Source organism: Symphalangus syndactylus, chromosome 23 (genome assembly GCF_028878055.3).
Source record: "Symphalangus syndactylus isolate Jambi chromosome 23, NHGRI_mSymSyn1-v2.1_pri, whole genome shotgun sequence".
Taxonomy (NCBI): Eukaryota; Metazoa; Chordata; class Mammalia; order Primates; family Hylobatidae; genus Symphalangus; species Symphalangus syndactylus.
In genome coordinates, this window is record NC_072445.2 from 15,618,577 (window position 1) to 15,640,014 (window position 21,438).

General features: G+C 44.1%; 1 protein-coding gene and 1 long non-coding RNA gene across 36 annotated transcripts in view; one reads left to right on the forward strand and one right to left on the reverse strand.

Moving 5' to 3' along the window:
- USP49 (ubiquitin specific peptidase 49) overlaps positions 1–21,438 on the reverse strand; it is a 98,264-nt gene that overhangs the window by 7,023 nt on the left and 69,803 nt on the right. For 23 of the 35 annotated variants that reach the window (XR_010119243.1, XR_010119242.1, XR_010119241.1 and 20 more), the window contains 4 exons: positions 9,128–10,511; positions 7,003–7,207; positions 3,145–3,253; positions 2,053–2,258 (listed from right to left, as the gene is read on the reverse strand). Coding sequence is in view for 29 of the 35 variants with exons in the window: in XM_063633098.1 (XP_063489168.1) it covers positions 2,053–2,258; positions 3,145–3,253; positions 7,003–7,207; positions 9,128–10,483 (1,876 nt within the window). In the remaining 6 variants the exon portion in view is untranslated. Of the gene's footprint in view, positions 1–2,052; positions 2,259–3,144; positions 3,254–7,002; positions 7,208–9,127; positions 10,512–16,382; positions 16,450–21,438 lie in introns of all 35 variants that reach the window. The other 12 variants (XR_010119246.1, XR_010119245.1, XM_063633114.1 and 9 more) reach the window with 3 other exon arrangements.
- Positions 114–4,167, forward strand: LOC134735779 (uncharacterized). The gene is made up of 2 exons (XR_010119255.1): positions 114–962; positions 2,829–4,167. It is a non-coding gene; the product is annotated as an uncharacterized lncRNA (long non-coding RNA).

The following is a 21,438-nucleotide window of genomic DNA, read 5'->3' on the forward strand; positions in this document are numbered from 1 at the left end:
TTTTTTTTTTTTGAGACAGAGTCTCGCTCTGTCACCCAGGCTGGAGTGCAGTGGCGGGTTCTCAGCTCACTGCAAGCTCCACCTCCCGGGTTCACACCATTCTCCTGCCTCAGCCTCCCGAGTAGCTGGGACTACAGGTGCCCACCACCACGCCCGGCTAATTTTTTGTATTTTTAGTAGAGACGGGGGTTTCACCATGTTAGCCAGGATGGTCTCGATCTCCTGACCTCGTGATCTGCCTGCCTCGGCCTCCCAAAGTGCTGGGATTACAGGCGTGAGCCACCGCACCTGGCTGACTGACTGCAATGTTTATCTTTGTTTTCTTCAGGCTTTTTCATTGTCCACTAGGGCCTTCTAGAAAGATAGCTGTGGGCTGGGCGCGGTGGCTCACGCTTGTAATCCCAGCACTTTGGGAGGCCGAGGCGGGCAGATCACGAGGTCAGGAGATTGAGACCACGGTGAAACCCCGTCTCTACTAAAAATACAAAAAATTAGCCGGGCGTGGTGGCGGGCGCCTGTAGTCCCAGCTACTCGGAGAGGCTGAGGCAGGAGAATGGCGTGAACCCAGGAGGCGGAGCTTGCAGTGAGCCGAGATTGTGCCACTGCACTCCAGCCTGGGCAACAGAGCGAGACTCCGTCTCAAAAAAAAAAAAGAAAGATAGCTGCGATACTGCAGGCTAAGCAATGGGGAGATGAGGAAGAGGAGGAGGAGAGGAAAAGTGGAAATAGAGGGGAGTGATGAAGGAAAATTTAGAAGGAACAAAAAAGTATTTATTCACAGGCTCTGGCTGCCCCAAGGGCTGTGCAGTTCAAGAAGAGTGAACAGCTGAAAACACACCTGCAGCCCATCAGTCAGTGCAGTCGCTGGAAGACTCCACTCTGGAGGATGAGGACCTAAAGCTCCTTTGGAGGGGCCCTTGCATCCCCACACTTCCCATGGCAGGGGAAGTAGTAAGAACATAGTAAGTGCTCAGTAAATGTTCTCGGCTTTATTATAAGCTGCGGCTAGTGAGATTCATACAATATCTCCTTGAGGTTACACAGGTTCTACTGTTTCTGCATAACCAAGAAGGAAACTGGGGTGTGCAGAAGTAGCATTACCACAAAACAGTAATATTATCAATAACCAATACTTTTGATAATACTACAATATCCTCCAACACTGACTGAACAAGCACTATGTGCTAGGCAACTGCTCTTTTTATTTATTTATTTGAGTCAAGATCTCACTCTGTTGCCCAGGCTAGAATGCAGTGGTGAAATCATAGCTCATTGCAACTTCAAACTCCTGGGCTCCAGCAATTCTCCCACCTCAGCCTCCCAAGTAGCTAGGACCACAGGTGCACACCATTACGCCTGGGTAATTTTTAAATTTTTTGTAGAGATGGAGTCTTACTATGTTGCCCAGGCTAGTCTTGAACCCTCGGCCTCAAGCAATCCTCCCGCCTCTGCCTCCCAAAGTGTTGGAATTACAGGCATGAGCCATTGCACAGGGCCTAGGTCCTGTTCTAAGCACTTTTACATGTCAATTCCTTTTCATTCTTAGAACAACCATATGTTGTTACTTAGTGATATACCCAAAATTTGAATCCAACTTTCATACTTCTTTTTATTTTTTTTTTGAGATAAGTCTTGCTCTGTCACCCAGGCTGAAGTGCAGTGGCATAATCTCGGCTCACTGCAACCTCTGCCTCCCAGGTTCAAGTGATTCTCCTGCCTCAGCCTCCTGAGTACCTGGGATTACCAGTGCCCGCCACCACGCCCGGCTAATTTTTGTACTATTTTAGTAGAGATGGGGTTTAACCATGTTGGCCAGGCTGGTCTTGAACTCCTGACCTCAGGTGATCCACCCGCCTCGGCCTCCCAAAGTGTTGGGATTACAGGTGTGAGCCACGGCGCCCAACCCAATTTTCACAATTCTTTCCACTGGATTTTGATGTATGTAATTTCCCTCTAGGTAATCCATGGGATGGAAATAAAAGGAAAACAATAAAATGTGGACAAATCAACCCCTTTCCGTGTCCCCCACCCCACAGAGTAAAGCGCACGCACCTCCCTCTGTGTTGTAGCAATAGGCTGTGTAGTGTCCTGAGCCAAACCCTTTCCCGTGATGCATGACCACTGCGGAGAGATCATAGGCAAAGGTCTCTTTGTCAAGAGAGGAGAGCATGTCCCTGCAGCAGTAAGGTTCCATGGTTAATACCTGGTCAAAGACGACGTGGACCCCAATCTTCTCTCGATGATTACGGCCAGACCACCTAGAACATGGATATAAGCTTGTTACTAGTAAAAACTGGCATATATAATCGTAGGTAGAGGTAGGTATTAATAAAACAGGGAACTGAGAAAATTTAACCTTCTGGTTTTGGTTTTCCCATCAATAAAATGGTGGTAATCAATGTTCACACTTATTTATTTATTTATTTATTTTCAGACAGGGTCTCACTCTGTTGCCCAGGTTGCAGTGCAGTGGTGTGATCGATAAAGGCTCACTGCAGCTTCAACCTTCCCGAGCTCAGGTGATCCTCCCACCTCAACCTCCCGAGTAGGTGGGACTATAGGTGCACACCACCGCGCCTGGCTAATTTTTGCATTTTTTATAGAGACAGGGTTTTAACCATGTTGCCCAGGCTGGTCTCAAACTCCTGAGCTCAAGCGATCTGCCTACCTTGGCCTCCCAAAGTTCTAGGGTTACAGTCATGAGCCACTGCGCCTGGCCCATTTATTTGCTGTTAATGTTCCATGAAGTACGCTAAACCTAGAGATCCCTCAACAAGTAATTCAAGCAACAGTCTTTTTGTAGTTTCCTGCCTGTGCTTCTTTTCCAGATTATTTTATACTTCATCCTGAAGATGAATCTACATAAGTCCAAGCCAGGCTGGATGAAATCTTTAAGCACAGACACCAAGTGCAGGCTGGATAATTAATTACACAGGAGCATGAGAGCAAAAGCCCAGTCCTGCTGGGCTCCCACATCAATTTGCCTTAGTGGATGTGAACAGTTTAATCTCCATGGAAAACACAAGGTCTCAAGTGAACAGGCTTCCCCTCCCAACACTGCAGAAGACATTTGCCCTCACCAAAGCCTTTGGAGCAGCTATTCCCACAGCTCTCACCCAGCTAGGACTCCCACAGCAAGCTCACCTGAATCTTTTAAGGTGCAGCCGGAGAACCTGAGGTAGTCTGTAGATCATTAACTGCTTTCTAGCTTCACTCAGAACAAGGGGTTTGGGATTGGATTTTCGTCGTTTGCCTATGTGGTTTGGGAAGGTATAAGACATAGGTTGTGAGGAGTTTTTTATAGCTATGGCAGAGACAGCGACTTGCCATTCATTATGCATTCTCCATATTTCTCGGTATCTGAACCTCAATTTTTGTGGGGGCGCAATGTGACACTCTTTATGACTGCATTTCCCAGCTTCACATGCCTGCATGGTGTGGCCATGGAAGTTCTGGCTAAGATAAAGGAATGACTGTGTGGAACTCTGCTTAGACAGGGCTGACTCAGTTGTAAGGTGCATCCCTTTGGCTTTCCCACTATCTGAAACCGCTGGAATTCCTGCTGGACAAAAAGGTAACTTTGAAAACAGAAGTCTTGCAATAGGATAGGTAAAACAGAAAGACAGAAATAGCTTGGGTCACTGAGGACCATGCAGCCACCATGCTGGCCCTAAATGTCCTTCAGACTTGTTTTATGTAACAGAAAAATAAAATCTCTCATTTTAAGTCATTGGTATATGGGTCGACTGTTACAAGCAACTCAAATCTTTCCAATTTTTGCCATCAGCAACTTTACGTATAATGGAATATAATGGAACGTGCAGCAGCAAGCACACAGAGTAGAAGCATGTTAAGGCTCCATGTCTTCACAATGGCTTATAACTTTAATTATGATACCCCACAATATGATTTTAAAAAGCTTTTTGTTTGCACTAGGTAAGCCTAATTCTGCTTCCTGCTCACAACTAGTTGTGTGCTAACGGTAAGTTATTCAAAACTCTGAACCTCAGTTTCCTCACCAGTAAAATAGGGAATAATGCATATATTTCAGGCTTAGGAAAAAAAGGATAAGATTACTAAAAGATAGAGTATTTAAACACATTTTTCTTTAGCATGATTTGCTTATGGCATATTCAAACATTTAGAAAATAAACTGTTGGTTCTATATTTTTATGCTGTGCGTAGTTTTTGAAACATATTTCCTAGATAAAAGCACACTGCTGGACATGCAAGGACAAAGCTGACAGGTAGGCTAAACTCATCTACTCCAAAGCAGAACCAGTGATCAGTCTCTAATTTTGTTTCTAACTGTGGGGGAAATGCATTTCTCGAAGTCCTGGCTTCAAGCAGTCCTCCCACCTTGGCCTCCCGAAATGTTGGGATTATGGGTGTGAGCCCATTGTGCCCAGCCTTGAGGAAATGCATTTCTAAATTTCAGCAAATAAATAATGGAAATAGAGTTCTCTTAGTTTCTATCAGAAGCCTTTCCTGTAACCATTTACTGATGACTGTTTTGTTATATTAAATTGGTAAATGGATGAGAGTAGAAAATTAGTGGTCTACTGCAGTCCCTGCTAATTGTCTTGAGCTGTTGATATCATGGGCTCAGTGTCTGAAGAGCAACTGGGCATCTGATTCCAAGTCCTGTCTGTACTAATGAAAGGTAGCAAATCACAGCCAGATGATGTGTCACAGAGCTTTCTGTGACAACAGGATGTGGAGGTGTAACTTCTCATAATAGTCTGCATCAGAATGAGTGTGCCATAGGAGAAGCTTTTACCAGGGTGTAGTTGTCACAATACGTGGGGGCATGAACAGAAATGGAATTCACAGAGGGGCTTGGCCTCATTTTATATTCCTATTCACCATTTTTTTTGAAAATTACTGCAGCTCTGGCTAGGAACCCTGGCAGTGACTGCCACCCTCAGCAGAGGGAGTATGTGAGCTAAGATGAAGACAATATAGAGTCAGGCTTTGTTTCCCTAAAATGAAATTCACAAAGAAAAAGAAATTACTGATTCAATTGAGATTGATCAGTTCTGTCTCCAGTTCATTAAGCTGGCCAGGAAGACAGGTAGAAGAATGACAGTTTTGAAACTTCACAGGCAACAGATCAATGCATCTCATCCCCTCACCATAGGTTTCCTTCTCTGCCATTATTTGCACTTGCCTAGAGAAATCCTGATAAATTGGCATATCTGACAACCAAAGAACAATCCTTTCTTGTAAAGATAAACAAAAGTTATTTCTTGCCTAATCTATCATATCCAAAAATGATGGTGTTAAAGCTATTAATATTCTTTTGTTCCTTACAAGTAAAGGCTTCAAGAATCACTGTTTTCTTTTTTTTAGATATTACTCTAATGAAACAATTTGATTCACCTGACTCTGTATCTCAAAATGGAACAGGATAGGTGAGTCTATAGTTAACCAGGTATAAAATTTCAAATTTTGTTTTGAAATGGCAAAATGATATCGAGCATAACTTTGTGGTTTTTGTTTTTGTTTTCCCTAAAAGAGGTCTTGCTATGCCACCAGGCTGGTCTCAAACTCCTGGCTTCAGGCAATCCTCCTGCCTTGGCCTCCCAAAATGTTGGGATTACAGGTATGAGCCACTACACCTGGCCTCAAGCCTGACTTTTGATTTTTGTTGTGATTCTTCAAAGAGCAGAACAGGTTTCCCACAATTTAGCTTTTTTTTTTTTTTTTTTTTTGAGACAGCATCTCGCTCTGTCACCCAGGCTGGAGTGCAGTGGCACCCACCTCGGGGCCTCCCAAAGTGCTGGGATTACAGGCATGAGCCACTGCACCTGGCCTAAGATTTTTTTTTTCTTCAAAACTGGTAATCTAAACTATTATATGACTGAAAATTGATTTCTAGGTCTCTGCACGATCCATTAACTTTATACTTTTAGTTTCCAAATCTATATATGCCACAAACCCCAAACATAAGCATCCACATATTTGTTCTGCATTTCCTCTGTCCATACTGGATTAGCAGAAGCATTAAGTGTTAGTGTGGCAAGACGGAAGGGCCCTGATAACATGCCTCTGTAACCATGTGTAAAGAGTTCCATTTTAAAATTACAGACAACACAGAAATACTTCCGTATGACCCTCTCTGAAATGTGAACTTTTCAGGCATGTGAAAAATAAAAACAAAATGCAGAAAATATTTCATGAAGCTGCCACTGAGCAATGCACCTTAAGACTTGCTTTCTTGGTTCCACTGTACCAATCTTTAGCATCACTTTTGACAGACATTAAGTCTACCAGTTCAGTACAAAAGCTTGCTTTTCTGGTATCTCACCCTTCAGAAAGGCTATACCATCTGGGTTTAGATTAAGTAAGAACTGTCAGACTCTACATTCATGAATTTAAGCAGCAGCTCCATAGCACTAAGAAGCTAAGTACTAACATTCTCAGAGTCCCCCATTTCAGGAGCCACAACTTTAAAATCCCTAATGTCAATCAGGAGGTCAATCAACTCCTAGGTCTTTGTTTCATTTGTTGTTGTTTGAAACGGAGTCTCGCTCTGTTGCCCAGGCTGGAGTGCAGTGGCATGATCTTGGCTCACTGCAGCCTCCGTTTCCTGGGTTCAACCGATTCTCCTGCCTCAGCCTCCCGAGTAGCTGGGATTACAGGCACTTGCCACTATGCCCAGCTAATTTTTGTATTTTTAGTAGAGACGGGGTTTCACCGTGTTGGTCAGGCTGGTCTCAAACTCCTGACCTCAAGTGATCCGCCCGCCTTGGCCTCCCAAAGTGCTGGGATTACAGGCGTGAGCCACCACGCCCAGCCTTGTTTTGTTTTTTAATACATAATTAAAACAAGTCCATGTTTTTTGTTTTTAGAAAAATGGAAGAAAAAGTCTTTAAAAGATGCTTTAGAACCATTCAATATCATTAGTGTTAGTTTTGACTAAAGAGGACAAAGCAGCACCTTAAACTGATATTCCAGTTATACTTCCCCACTACACCCCCTCCTCCACACAGCACTCACTGTTACACTGGTCACAAGCGTAGATTCTCCCTTCCAGGGCCTCTGTCTCCGTGAACTTGGCCAGCATCTCAGTGAGCAAGCACTCTGTCTGATTCAAAGGGACAAACCCCTTTTCTATGCAGTGATAGCGTTCAGGGAATTCCAGGGATAGGTCCCAAAAGGGCTCAATGGTATTGGATTTGTAATTGCATGATATACATGTGACCTAGAATGAAAAGATTGATTTACAGATTATATAACTTCCATGCTTCCTGTGTACAGTTTTACTTGCTTCATAAAAGATACACTTTATCAAAACTAAGTGTATAATTTTCAAAAAATAGTAATATTAAAATAATAAACATAACTTTAAAAGAATTAGAGTATATTACTTCTGATGTACATTTCTAACTATGGGATGCTAGCTGGAATTTAACAATCATACTGCATAGAGACTATACTAACCCCCCTTTTCTCCTCTCCCAAAATATACTCTACCATTCAATAGTACAGTAGTACAGACTGCAAGTTATTATGCAGTCACTCAAGGGATCAGTCTGACAGAGAGATTTGCAAGTCCCTGCCTGCTTCCCTCACCCTGGCATTCCTCCTTTTGACTTCAGACCTTCCACGGGGCCCAGCATGCCTCTCTTTTTGCCTTTGTTACTTGCAGAAGCCCCACACTGAACCCCTCTGTCTGCAGAGCCTCAAAGTGCTGTGATTAGACCTCCACTCCCACTATAACCTTCCCAGGTGCACCTTTCTTCCTAAGGGAGGGGAAACAGAAGAAGTGCTGATAAATACTTCCCTTTTACATGCTCAAAAACAAAAGCCTAATTAAACTTTCCCTTTCCATCCCATTCATCATTCTTTCAAAGCCCTAAAAACCAAGACACAAGCATAGTGTAGAGGTTTTACCTAAATCTCTTAAGTTGCCCACCAACCCACCCCCCACCACGCTTTTTTGTTTGTTTTTTGTTTTTTTTTTGAGACAGAGTCTCCGTCTGTCACCCAGGCTGTAGTGCAATGGCGCGATCTGGGCTCACCGCAACCTCCGCCTCCTAGGCTCAACCAATTCTCCTGCCTCAGCCTCCCAAGTAGCTGGGATTACAGGCATGCGCCACCACGCCCGGCTAATTTTGTATTTTTAGTAGAGACAGAGTTTCACCATGTTGACCAGGCTGGTCTCTAACTCTTGACCTCAGGTGATTCACCCACCTTGGCCTCCTGAAGTGCTGGGATTACAGGCGTGAGCCACCGCGCCCGGCACACCCGCCTTTTTTTAACTATCAAAATACTCTTTCTGCATATTCTCACAAGGCCTTATTTAAGAATCTTTGCTTAGGTTACATGGCTAAAGATCCAGGAAATAAAAGGTAATGGGAGGCCAGGCGTGGTGGCTCAACGCTTGTAATCCCAGCACTTTGGGAGATCGAGGCGGACGGATCACGAGGTCAGGAGATCGAGACCACGGTGAAACCCCGTCTCTACTAAAAGTACAAAAAAATTAGCCGGGCTTGGTGGCGGGCGCCTGTAGTCCCAGCTACTCGGAGAGGCTGAGGCAGGAGGATGGTGTGAACCCGGGAGGCGGAGCTTGCAGCGAGCCGAGATCGCGCCACCGCACTCTAGCCTGGGTGATAGAGCGAGACTCCGTTAAAAAAAAAAAAAAAAAGGTAATGGGGAACAGGAAGGAGGCTTGCACTGGCCTTTAGCATGCTCCCAGCTACCTTCCTTCCCTGTTATGTAAAGAAGGGAGATTGCTCTTTCAAACTATTATGGAACCAGGGTTACAAGCAAACTCTGTTCCCTCAAATTGATCAAAGGATGGCACACCAACAATGGGTACTTAATTATAACAATGAGAATATTATATTACCCTATCTTCAATAACGATTAAAGATATTCACTGAAAATTAAGCGATGTGGCAAGTTAAACTAAAAATCTGGCCGGAAAGACACTAGGCAAGTTTCCCCAAAAGGCCATCATAATGTACAGTAGAATGAAAGGTACAATGGCCACCCTCCAAATTGCATAATCACAGCAAATGTGGGCTACTCTTGTTAGCCCAATAACCCGGGGAAGGCACTCACAGGAAGCCCAAGCTAACATACAAGCCTCTCATTGTCATGGTAGGCACACACATACCTGACTGAGCAGCTGCCCATGAAATATGGTATTCACCACCTTTAAGACCTGTTTGGTGAGCCTCCTCTGGGAGAAGGGGATGAGGATCCGGCGTGTGGTGCCCTCAGACTCGAGTTCCTGCTGCACCTTGTGCAGCAGCTCGCAGAGAAATTCCTGCGCGTCCTGTTGGTCGTAGCCGCGGAAGGCAGGGATCAGGCTCCACACTGAGTGGAGCATGGCGAAGGGAGACACTAGGGCCCACTTCCCGGACCACATGACCCGGAAGAGGGTGTGCAGTTCGCGGCAGAGGGAAATGTGCTTTGAACTCGGCTCCTTGTTCTGGATGAGCTCCAGGCTCCGACTAATGGAGGCCCCACCGTTCCAGCAGAAGCCCTCCCGCTCGCATGCCTCGGCCCTGTCACTTCTCAAGGACAGCTCCGTGGCCGAGCTGTTGGTTGGTTTGCCAGAAAGCTGAGTCTTCCCGTTGGTGGCTTTGGGAAACAGATGTTCCGTTTTGGAAGGGTCAAGGTTGAGGAAACATTCTCGGAACTTCTGGAGGTGGCTGAGCACCTGGAGGATGGAGTTCATGTAGCAGGTGTTGCCCAGGTTGCGCAGGCCCGTGACGCCTGGGGCCATGGCCGGCTGGCGACGCAGCTTGAGTGTGGCGGCGGGCGCTCTGCGTGAGGTAGGGAGGGCGGCTGGGCGCGAGGCAGCCGGGCCCGCGTCGCGGGGCGTGTGCAGGAGCAGCCGTGCACTCTTGCGCGGAGGGGCGCTGGCCAGCTCCTCCAGCAGCCGCCGTTTCACCTCGCGCCGCCGCCTCCGCGCCTCTTCCTTCTTGCGCTCCAGCGCCTCCTCCTGCCGCCGCTGCTCCAGCTTCGCCTGGCCCCGGGAGCTCTTCTCGAACCACAGCCGCAGCGTCCTGGCCAGCAGGCGCTGACGCCGGTACCACAGAGCCGTGAGCATCTGCGGCTGTCCCTGAGGAGCGCGCTGCGGCGGGACCACGTCCTCACCCGAAGCCATGGACCGCAGCGTCCGCCCACGTCTCACCGGCGTGTCCTGTTTCTGGCCCCGGACCGCCAGGAGGGAGCTTCTTAGCAGCTTCAGGTCCCCCTCTGGGTTATCATTGAGCACGTAGTCCTTGCACAGGTAACAGAACACGTAGAGATCTCGGACTTCCATGGCTAGCGGGTGTCCCGTCTCCTCAAAGTGTTTCAGGGCGTGGTCTTCAATGTAGCGGCCGCAGGCCACGTGGGAGCACTTGAGGCAGGCCCACACGGACTCGGTGGTGGCACACTCTAGGCAGCACCACTTCTGAGGGTTCAGGATGGAGTGGTCCTGGGCGAGCCGTAACCGCCCTACATGTTTGCATCTATCCATGTCTTATAGAAGTCGCCACTCTCTCAACCTGGCACGACAGAGTCCCCAAAAAAGAAAAAGAAAAAAAATACTTTTAGAAAAATATTTTCCTTAAAAAAAAAAAAAAAGTAAAAGTCTTGCAATTGATATTTCAACTCTAGATTCATTCATTTTCAACTCCAAATTGGTTCCTTTGAAAGTTAAAAAAAGGCACATTTGGTATAAAGGCAGAGAATTACAGGACAGTTAAATTACTTAAAAAGGAAGACTCTTACGGAAGGGTTAGCACAAATTTGACACTTTATGGTGTTTCACATACCAGTGGGAGAGATGAAGAGCCTCAAATAAAAAGTCAATTTTAGGTCGATTGCAATGTTTTTCAAAGCAGAGATAACATGATATAAGATAAAAATAAGAAAAAGAAAGTCCTCACCAGTAAAAAGTATCATTTTTATAAGACGTGACTAAGGAACATTGTATATGTGGTTTTTTGTTTTGAGACGGGATCACTCTGTCGCCCAGGCTGGAGTGCAGTGGCGGGATCTCAGCTCACTGCAATCTCCACCTTCCGGGCTCAAGCAATTCTCCCGCCTCAGCCTCCCGAGTATCTGGGATTACTGATGCCACGCCATCACACCCGGCTAATTTTTGTATTTTTAGTAGAGACGGGGTTTCAACATGTTGGCCAGGTTGGTCTCGAACTCCTGACCTCAGGTGATCCGCCCACCTCGGCATTCCAAAGTGCTGGGAATACAGGCATGAGCCACCGTGCACCGCCGTATATATGTTTTTTAATTTATGTTTTATTTTTTTGAGGTCTAGCCTCCCTCTGTTACCCAGGATGGAGTGTAGTGGTGCAGTCTCAGCTCACTGCAACTTCTGCCTCCCTGGTTCAAGCGATTCTCCTGCCTCAGCCTCCCAGGAAGCTGGGATTACAGGTGCACGCACCACCACACCCGGCTAATTTTTTTGTATTTTTAGTAGAGACGAGATTTAACCATGTTGGCCAGGCTGGTCTCGAACTACTGACCTCAAGTGATCTGCCTGCCTCGGCCTCCTAAAGTGCTGGGAATACAGGCATGAGCCACTGCGCCCAGCCAACATCCGTCTTTTTGAAAAGAACATCTGCATCTTGCAGTAAGGGTGGGAAAACTTTTACCTTCTTTACTGAAAGGTAAGTAAAGAACTGGACAAATTTGACTTAGGACAAGAGGTGAAGTGGCTACTGGTATTATAATATTTAACCAAACTACCGTAACAAAAGAAAAAAAAAGCAATGAATCTTCCAGCTGATATATGAAAATGCTTTTTAAAACAGTAGTAACATCCTAAGCATGTTTTTTTTTTTTCCTCCCAATAATGCTTCTTCAATATTGTTCACCAGAGAAGCCTTGTGGGCAATTTCTCCAAGGGAAAGAAGCTATACTTTTTTTTTTTTTTTTTTTTTTTTTTTTTGAGATGGAGTCTCGCTCTGTCACCAGGCTGGAGTACAGTGGTGTGATCTCAGCTCACTGCAACCTCCACCTCCCGGGTTCAAGCGATTCTCCTGCCTGAGCCTCCCAAGTAGCTGGGACTAAAGGTGTGTGCCACCACGCCCAGCTAATTTTTTTGTATTTTTAGTAGAGACAGTGTTTCACCACGTTGGCCAGGGTGGTCCCGATCTCTTGACCTCGTGATCCACCCACCTCAGCCTCCCAAAGTGCTGCGATTACAGGTATGAGCCAACACGCCAGGCTGCTATACAAGTATTTTAAAAGAAAACTTTTATATCTTTGGAACTTTGAAAGGAGTTTTCCCCTCAATACCAGAAATTAAAATTCCTTAGGCTGGGCACCGTGGCTTGCACACTTCAGGAGGCTGAGGTGGAAGGATTGAGGTCGAGTTCAAGACCAGCCTGGCCAACATAGACCTGTCTCTATCTAATCTATCTATGTATTTACTTATATATTTATATATTTTGAGAGAGGGTCTCTCACTCTGTCACCCAGCCTGGAGTGCAGTGGTGTGATCTTGGCTTACTGCAGCCTCCACTTCCTGGGTTCAAGTGATCCTCCCACCTCAGCCTCTAGAGTAGATGAGATCATAGGTGCATGCCACTATGCCCAGCTAATTTTATTTTTTGTAGAGATGGGGGTCTCACTATGTTGTCCAGGCTGGTCTTAAACTTCTGGGCACAGTGATCCTCCTGCCTTGGCCTCCCAAAGTGTTAGGATTATAGGTGTGAGCCACCACACCTGGCCTAATCTCTTTAAAATAATAAAAAAAAAAAAAGGCCGGGTGCGGTGGCTCACGCCTGTAATCCCAGTACTTTGGGAGGCCGAGGCGGGCAGATCACGAGGTCAGGAGATCGAGACCATCCTGGATAACACGGTGAAACCCTGTCTCTACTAAAAATACAAAAAAATAGCCGGGCGTGGTGGTGGGCGCCTGTAGTCCCAGCTACTTGGGAGGCTGAGGCAGGAGAATGGCGTGAACCCGGGAGGCGGAGCTTGCAGTGAGCTGAGATCACGCCACTGCACTCCAGTCTCTGGGCGACAGAGCGAGACTCCATCTCAAAAAAAAAAAACAAAAAAACTTTAGTACATTAATCCAGTAAATTGTATAGGGATGAAAGACTCTTCATAGAAATCAAAGAAAGAATTTTATTTCTCAAATTCTTCCACTTAGACTAATACTGTCCAACAGAACTTTCTGCAACGATATATTCTCTATATATCAATGAGAGGGATATCAATATTTTATATCTGTATATATTCTCTATGTATCATCAATCATATATATCATTGATATATTGAGAATATAGAGAATATATACAGATAGAGAATTCATTATTATTACACATTATTATTGATAATATTCTCTATCTGAATATATTACAGTGCTGTCCAGTACTATAGTAACTAGTCACACGTGACTACTGAGCACCTGAAATGTGCTAGTGAGACTAAGGGACTGCAATTTTAATTTTAATTAATTTTAAGTCACATGTGGCTAGTGGTTATGGTATTATATTAAGACAGCATAGACTTAAACACACCAGGACACTATCTTTAGCTTGCTCTGCTTTGCTTTTTGTTTCCTTTCCTTCAAAAGATTCGTTATTAGGTAAATCACATCTGAATAGCCTCCTCTTACAACTCAAAACCTGACGCCTGGCAAATCCCCATTTTAGCCTTGATGTGTCTTCAGGAATTTAATTGCTACCAAGATCTTATCATATGAAATACAGCAGAGCTTCAAATCCTACAAAGAGAGAATTATTTCTGTAAATGAATATAGCAACACCACACCCAGAACACTGATGCCTTGCAAAATCAACTCCTCTGCTAAAAAAAATATGCTGGAACAACCAAAAGCCAAAAGAGAAGAACACTAAAAAATCATTCCACATCCTCTCCATGGAGAGCTGTCAAATGAAAAGGGCACTCTGGAAATTCTTTCTTCTGATTTCATTTTCTGATCTATAAATCTGCTGATCATGCACATCCTCTCCTGCACAGCCCTTTTCCCATTACAAATCTGTCGTGGCGACTCACTAACCTGCCATATGGGCAGAGTAAATCCATTCAGGAAAAACACAGGGCTACTTTGCACCTCATCATGCTGATTTAAGCTAGGCAGATCAGCTTCTCTAGAGGAAAAACATGTATGATCATGAAATGGAAATCTCCTAAGAGTGACACAAAAGATAAAAGCCACCTTAACCAACAAACAAAATAGAAAATAAAGAGAATACCACCTCAGGTATACTCAGGTCAAGAAAGAAAATGTGTTTAACTCACCTCTCACACATACTCTGACCACTTTATTTCAGAATAGGGCCTAGCACCCAGAGGAATTCTATTTTATATTTTTCTGATGTGTACAGGTTTCCCTTCATATTCTCAAAGGCCATCATTCTAACATTTCCACTTAAAATGTACATCATCCAGTGTGACAGGCACCTAGTACCCAAAACTGATAAACTTACAGTGTAATTGGGAAAGAATATGATGTGTCTGAATACTTCTACATCAGCAAGTTTTAAATAGATCAGCAGTTTAAATAAATGTCCTGCACACCCTTGGTCGATCTGCATATGAGGAAAGTAAACCTGACAAAATATCAGCTTTTGCCTTTTTAATTACCATAGTTTTATTTTAAAAATCTGAATCAACTGGAGCTAAGAACCATAATCAATATTTAAAAGCATTCTATAAATATCACTAAGTATTAAATGAAAAGATAATTAAATCTTTTCAACATTTATCTTTTGTTCTGATGAAAAACTTCTAGATTTATCATATAATTTTTTTAAAAACTCTCCATATGAGAGATGACAACATTAGGATTCTAAATATTTCAAAAAATCTATAGCTTGAAAATATGATGCCTTTTAATTAGAGTATTTCAATTATTCTCAAATAGCAAATTTCTCAGCAGGTCTTAACTGTATAACTACATCACCAGAAATAAAATTTCTGGGGGTTGAAGGGGAATCAAGAAAAACAAAATAGGGGGAAAAAAAGAGGGTAAATCTACTTTAGAGAGAATTCCATTTCTTCTCGCTCTCTCATCATATTGATTTCTCCTCAGTTGTTAACTAAGGACCGTAGAATAATCCTGCTTGGTCTTGGTGAGACCAAGTGGCATAAATTCCAGCTTCAGAGAGAGTAGACACTATGGTAACATGCTGACAGCCTTCATTTACATAAAAGAATACTAATTACGTGGTATCATCAACATCTGTGATTCTGCTCACTGCCATATGCGACAGCACTGGGTATTTTAACCCTTTAACTTACTAAGTGTACCTAGAATTACATCTACCACAAAACCTGCAGACTGCTTAAAGAGACACAGCGAATACACATTTACAAATAATAAATGTTAAAAATGAATTTCATTTTCTGCTAACATTTCCAAGAAGTATAGAAAACATAATCTAATATCAATATATAGTTAAGAAAAAGATTTAAAAAGATAGAAATCAAAACAAAAACAAAAAGGGGGCCGGGTGCGGTGGCTCACACCTGTAATCCCAGCACTTTGGGAGGCCGAGACGGGAGGATCATGAGGTCAGGAGATCAAGACCATCCTGGCTAACACGGTGAAACCCCGTCTCTACTAAAAAATACAAAAAATTAGCCGGGCGTGGTGGCGGGCGCCTGTAGTCCCAGCTACTTGGGAGGCTGAGGCAGGAGAATGGCGTGAACCTGGGAGGCAGAGCTTGCAGTCAGCCAAGATTGCGCCACTGCACTCCAGCCTGGGCAACAGAGCGAGACTCCGTCTCAAAAAAAAGGGGCAGAGACTGAGAAGGGTAGGGTTAGAGAAACTGTTCAGAAGTCCTTTGCTAAGGGACAGTGGGTAGGGGAAGAGATTGCTGAATGGGCAGAGTGTCCTCACAGGCTGCTGCATTTTCCCATTTTCCCTATCAGTGCCATTGTCTCTGAATAGGGGGTGGATGAGGGGTAACCTATAAGTCATAGTGCAGCTCAGAGACCCCCTGGAGAGGCTGAATTCTCTAAGAAGGGTTTGGAAGCTCTGACAAAATGTGTTCTTAGCTCTCTGACCCAAGAGCTGGAATGTCCACTTATGCAGCAGCTCTTGGCCACAGTCAACGAGACCTGACATGCTAGGTGTGCCAGAGCCCTTGTAAGGTGTGCTATCACTCATTTGTCATCAGTAATCTAGTGCTGATGTTCAAGAATGAGTGTTTAATCATAGGTTACAGCAGATGTAAGGCCAGCATGATAATAGCTCACTTGCATTAGGATCTGCTTTCTTCAATGAAAAAGGAGTAGAGTTCATCTAGGGAACTGGGCCTGGCATACAACACTGGTTTGCCCATAGAAAGGGGCTATCCCTGTGGCCATGCAGGGAAATGACAAAGGCAGAACACCTGATGTGGCACAAATGCTTTGTCCCACACCCTCCGTACCTTCATCCTCTGTTATCTTTTGTTTGCTTCCTTCCTCTTGCTACAAATATTCTCAAGTGTCTTCTGTCTAAAAAGAGAGAGAGATACACAGACAGACAGACAAAAGTTTGCCCTGCCTCTAGACTATCCTTGACACTATTTTTAAGATTCTTCCTCCTTCTGGCGAGAGTAATGTGCAGGTTCATCCTCCTCACAATTCACTCCTTAACACCTCCTTTTTGTAGAAACTGTTTTCTCAAAGGTCACTAGCAGCTTCCTTATAGCTAAATTCATTAGCCTTTTCTCAGTCCCCATCCACATTCTTTCTACACTTAACACTGCGCAAACATTCTCTTTTGAATTTTAGACAACTGTTCTTGTCTGGTTTGCTTCCTGTGTCTGTAATTACATCTCTGTTTTCAGGTCTCCCTTCCTTGAAATTTAGGGTTTCCTTAAGGCTCTGTCCTCAGCTCTCTTCTCAATTTTATCTATTTCCTAAAACTTTAAGCATCATTTAAATACAAGATTATAAGGCCGGGCGCGGTGGCTCACGCTTGTAATCCCAGCACTTTGGAAGGCCGAGGCGGGCGGATCACGAGGTCAGGAGATCGAGACCACGGTGAAACCCCGTCTCTACTAAAAATATAAAAAAATCAGCCGGGCGTGGTGGCGGGCGCCTGTAGTCCCAGCTACTCGGAGAGGTTGAGGCAGGAGAATGGCGTGAACCCAGGAGGCGGAGCTTGCAGTGTACCGAGATCGCGCCACTGCACTCCAGCCTGGGCGGCAGAGCGAGACTCCGCCTCAAAAAAAAATAAATAAATAAATAAATAAATAAATACAAGATTATATATTTTGATACTTTTTAAAAACTAAAAATTATTGGTAGTTTACATGCCATAAAATTCACTCATGTAAAGTAAAAACCTGATAATTTTTAGTATACTCACACAGAGTTCCACACTCTATTATTATTATTTTATTTTTTAAATTGAGACAGGGTCTTACTCAGTCACCCAGGCTGGAGTGCAATGGCATGATCTCAGCTCACCACAGCCTTTGCCTCCTGGGCTTAAGTGATCCTCCCAAGTAGCTGGAAACACAGGCGCACACCACCATGCCTAGCTAATTTTTTGTATTTTTGGTGGAGATGGGGTTTTGCCATGTTGCCTAGGCTGATCTCAAATTCCTGAGCTGAAGTGATCTGCCCACCTTGGCCTCCCAAAGTGTTGTGGTTACAGGCATGAGCCACCGCACCTGGCTATTATTATTTTAGAGACAGAATCTCGCTATACTGCCTAGGCTGGACTCAAACTCCTGGGCTCAAGTGATCCTCCTGCCTTAGCTCCCCAAGTAGCTGGTATTATAGGCACATGCCACCACGCCTGGCTCCCACACATGCTTTTTTTTTTTTTTTTTTGGAGACAGAGTCTCGCTGTTGCCAGGCTGGAGTGCAGTGGCGCGATCTCGCTTACTGCAACCTCCGCCTCCCAGGTTCAAACGATTCTCCTGCCTCAGCCTCCCGAGTAGCTGGGACTACAGGCACACACCACCATGCCCAGCTAATTTTTGTATTTAGAGTAGTGATGGGGTTTCACCATGTTGGCCAGAATGGGCTCAATCTCTTGACCTCATGATCCGCCCGACTCAGCCTCCCAAAGTGCTGGGATTACAGGCGTGGGCCACCACGCTCGGACTTTTTTTTTTTTTTTTTTTTTTGAGATGGAGTCTTGCTTTGTCATCCAGGCTGCAATGAAGTGGCACAATCTTGGCTAACTGCAACCTCTGCCCACTGGGTTCAAGTGATTCTCCTGCCTCAGCCTCCCGAGTAGCTGGGATTACAGGCGCCCACCACCATTTTTCATTTTTCTTTCTTTTTTTTTTTTTTTTTTCTAAAATGGAATCTCGCTGTGTCATCCAGGCTGGAGTGCAGTGGCGCTATCTCAGCTCACTGCAACCTCTGCCCCCCGGGTTCAAGCAATTCTCCTGCCTCAGCCTCCCGAGTAGCTGGGACTACAGGTGTGCACCACAATGCCCAACTAATTTTTGTTATTTTTCGTAGAGACAGGGTTTCACTGTGTTAGCCAGACTGGTCTTGAACTCCTGACCTAAAGTGATCCACCCGCCTAGGTCTCCCAAAGTACTGGGATTACAGGCATGAGCCACTGCAACGGGCCACTCCCACACATACTTTTGAATCTCAGGTTGAATTTTCACATAATAATATCTGCTTTATGGTATACTACTATTAATGATATTTTCAGGATGAAACTAGTGAACATGTTTTGTACTTTTTTGTTTGGTAGCAGTGATGATCTGGTACTGAGCTATATGTATAGTTTCATCCAAGTCTCCTGGTGATCAAGATCTGTAAGATGACTGATGGGTGTTAAGGAGATGCCACCTGTGGTACAAAGCTAGGCAAGCTGGCCCTGAAGGGATCAGACTTTTTGATTAATTAACTTAATATTCTTGCTAAAGAGTTCTGTACCTAAAACCTAACCCCTTTTACAGGAGGATGGCTGACTGGAGGCAAGATGGCAAAAGAAGACTGGTCATATTAAATTCAAGGATTCTGAATACACTGGGAGAACACGTCTACACACACACACACATGCAACCACACATGCACAGACTTAGAAATGTTATCCTCAACTCTCTGCAGAGGAGAAGTGGCAGCCAAAAGTGGATGAGAATCAGATTGGTAAGGATTAAGCTTCAGAGCTTAGTAGTTTGTGCTGCCTCCAGATCAAAGGGGCCTACTTGCTACAACCTGGTGAGGCCATTCATAGAGCTGATGTTAAACAAGCATGACATGCATTTGGAGCCACCCCAGGATCCTGTCCCCAATTTGTCCCACTGCTTAGGCCCTGCTCAATAACAGTTCCCTCACTAACCTGGGGAATCAGCTCTGTCCACACCTTGGTCAGCTAACCCAACTTCCCTATGAATCCCAACACATGCATGTTCCAACCAATGGAAGAAAGATGTCACTCACAGGCCAGAATTTTTCTTAAGCCAAGAAAGGATTATCCTGTGCAACAGAACCCCTGATCTCATTTGCTAACTCTTCCTTTTACTGAAGATAAGCATTATACTCTGTCTTTAGCCATACTGTATATGTGATCCAATGGCACATAGATCAGCTCCATTAAGTGCAGCACATGTGCAATGAGACTTGCACAATGCAAATTACTTCCTGTGTGTCATTCTGCTTGGGATTACCACATTGGTATTAAGAGTCTCCCTAAAGGAAAGTGGGGATAAAAGTCTGTACAGAAATGAAAAGATTTCTCTTTTTAAAATATTTGTTGAGATTTTGTGCTTTTGAAATGGAACAGGAAATCAATTGGGGAGAAGAGCCAGATACAAGGTTGGGTTCGGATAATAAACCCCCAAACAGAATGTGGATATCTGCAAGCAGGCATTTCGAATATCTATACAATAAAACCTGTAAGGGGAAACCCAAAAGCCACTCGAAGTCTTTTGTTTTGTTTTGTTTTAGCATGATCTCCCTGACAAGCTAGTGATAAAACAAGGTCTGAACTAAAGGCTCCCTGTTCTCTACTGCCACATGGAAAAATTTTATCCCTACCACTGAGAGAATCAGGATTTACCCTTCTAAAAGCTGACCAAAGGAATCATGGTTTGTCCCTGTAGTATGTCTCTCTAATGCCATGTTCTCTACAGCAGCTAGACAGGCAATCATAAAAAAAAATACATACATATATACATATATCAAAGTGTATATATGTATATATGTCAGACTTTCTTGAATTGTACCCTTGAAATATGTGTGGTTTATTTTATGAAAATTATACCTCAATACAGTTGTCAAGCATTATTCAAACACATACACAGATATGAGTAATTTACTCCTAATAAAACAGGGGATGTAGGCAGTGGCTTCTTAAAAGTATTAGGTGAAAACTGACAGGAAATGTTATAATAGATGGATAAGGCTGACAATACCTAACACTACTGATCAATTTTGCATGAAACTAGGGCAACTAGACCTCCCTAATTCAATGCCATGGAAGGTTCATAGCAGCATTACCTATTATAAAATACTCTTGCTAAAAGAACTGAGCCTGAGTCCAAGGAAGCCTTTGGATCTAACTACCAGTTTATAGGAAACATAGGAGCCAAGAACATACTATCATAGGCTGCAGTTAGCCAAATCACCAAATCGAAATGTGGCAAACGCTACAGGATCAGTCAGTCATATGGGTTCTTTAACAAATAAATGGCGGCCAGGCGCGGTGGCTCACGCTTGTAATCCCAGCACTTTGGGAGGCCGAGGCGGGCGGATCACGAGGTCAGGAGATCGAGACCACGGTGAAACCCCGTCTCTACTAAAAAAATACAAAAAATTAGCCGAGCGTGGTGGCGGGCGCCTGTAGTCCCAGCTACTCGGAGAGGCTGAGGCAGGAGAATGGCGTGAACCCGGGAGGCAGAGCTTGCAGTGAGCCGAGATCGCGCCACTGCACTCCAGCCTGGGTGACAGAGCGAGACTCCGTCTCAAAAAAAAAAAACAAAAACAAAAAAAAAACAAATAAATGGCATGAAAAAAAGGCAAGTGGGAGTGGATTTGCTCTAGATTATCAGAAACCTAGAGACACAGCAATCAAATGCGATCTTTGGTTCTTATTTAGATCCATACTTGAACAAACCAACCATAAAAAGATATTTTTGAGATAACTGGGGGAAAATGCTTTAAAATACTGTCTGTATCTAGCTACACCATTAGTTTTTTTTTTTTTTAAGTTTTATTGAGGTATAATTGACATACAGTGAGCTGCACATATTTAAAGTTTATAATTTGGTAAGTTTTAACATATGATATAGTTGTGAAACCACTGCAATTAAAACAATAAACACATCAGTCACCTCTAAAAGTTACCTTGTGCCCCTTTGTAACCCCTTCTTCCAGCTTCCCTCCCTACCACCACCCTTAGTCCACAACTAGAGAAACTGAACATGGACTAAGTATTAAATGACACCAAGTAATTATTAATTTGATGTGATAATGGTGCTGTGGTTCCATTTTTAATCTTTGTATGTAGAAATACCTCTGATA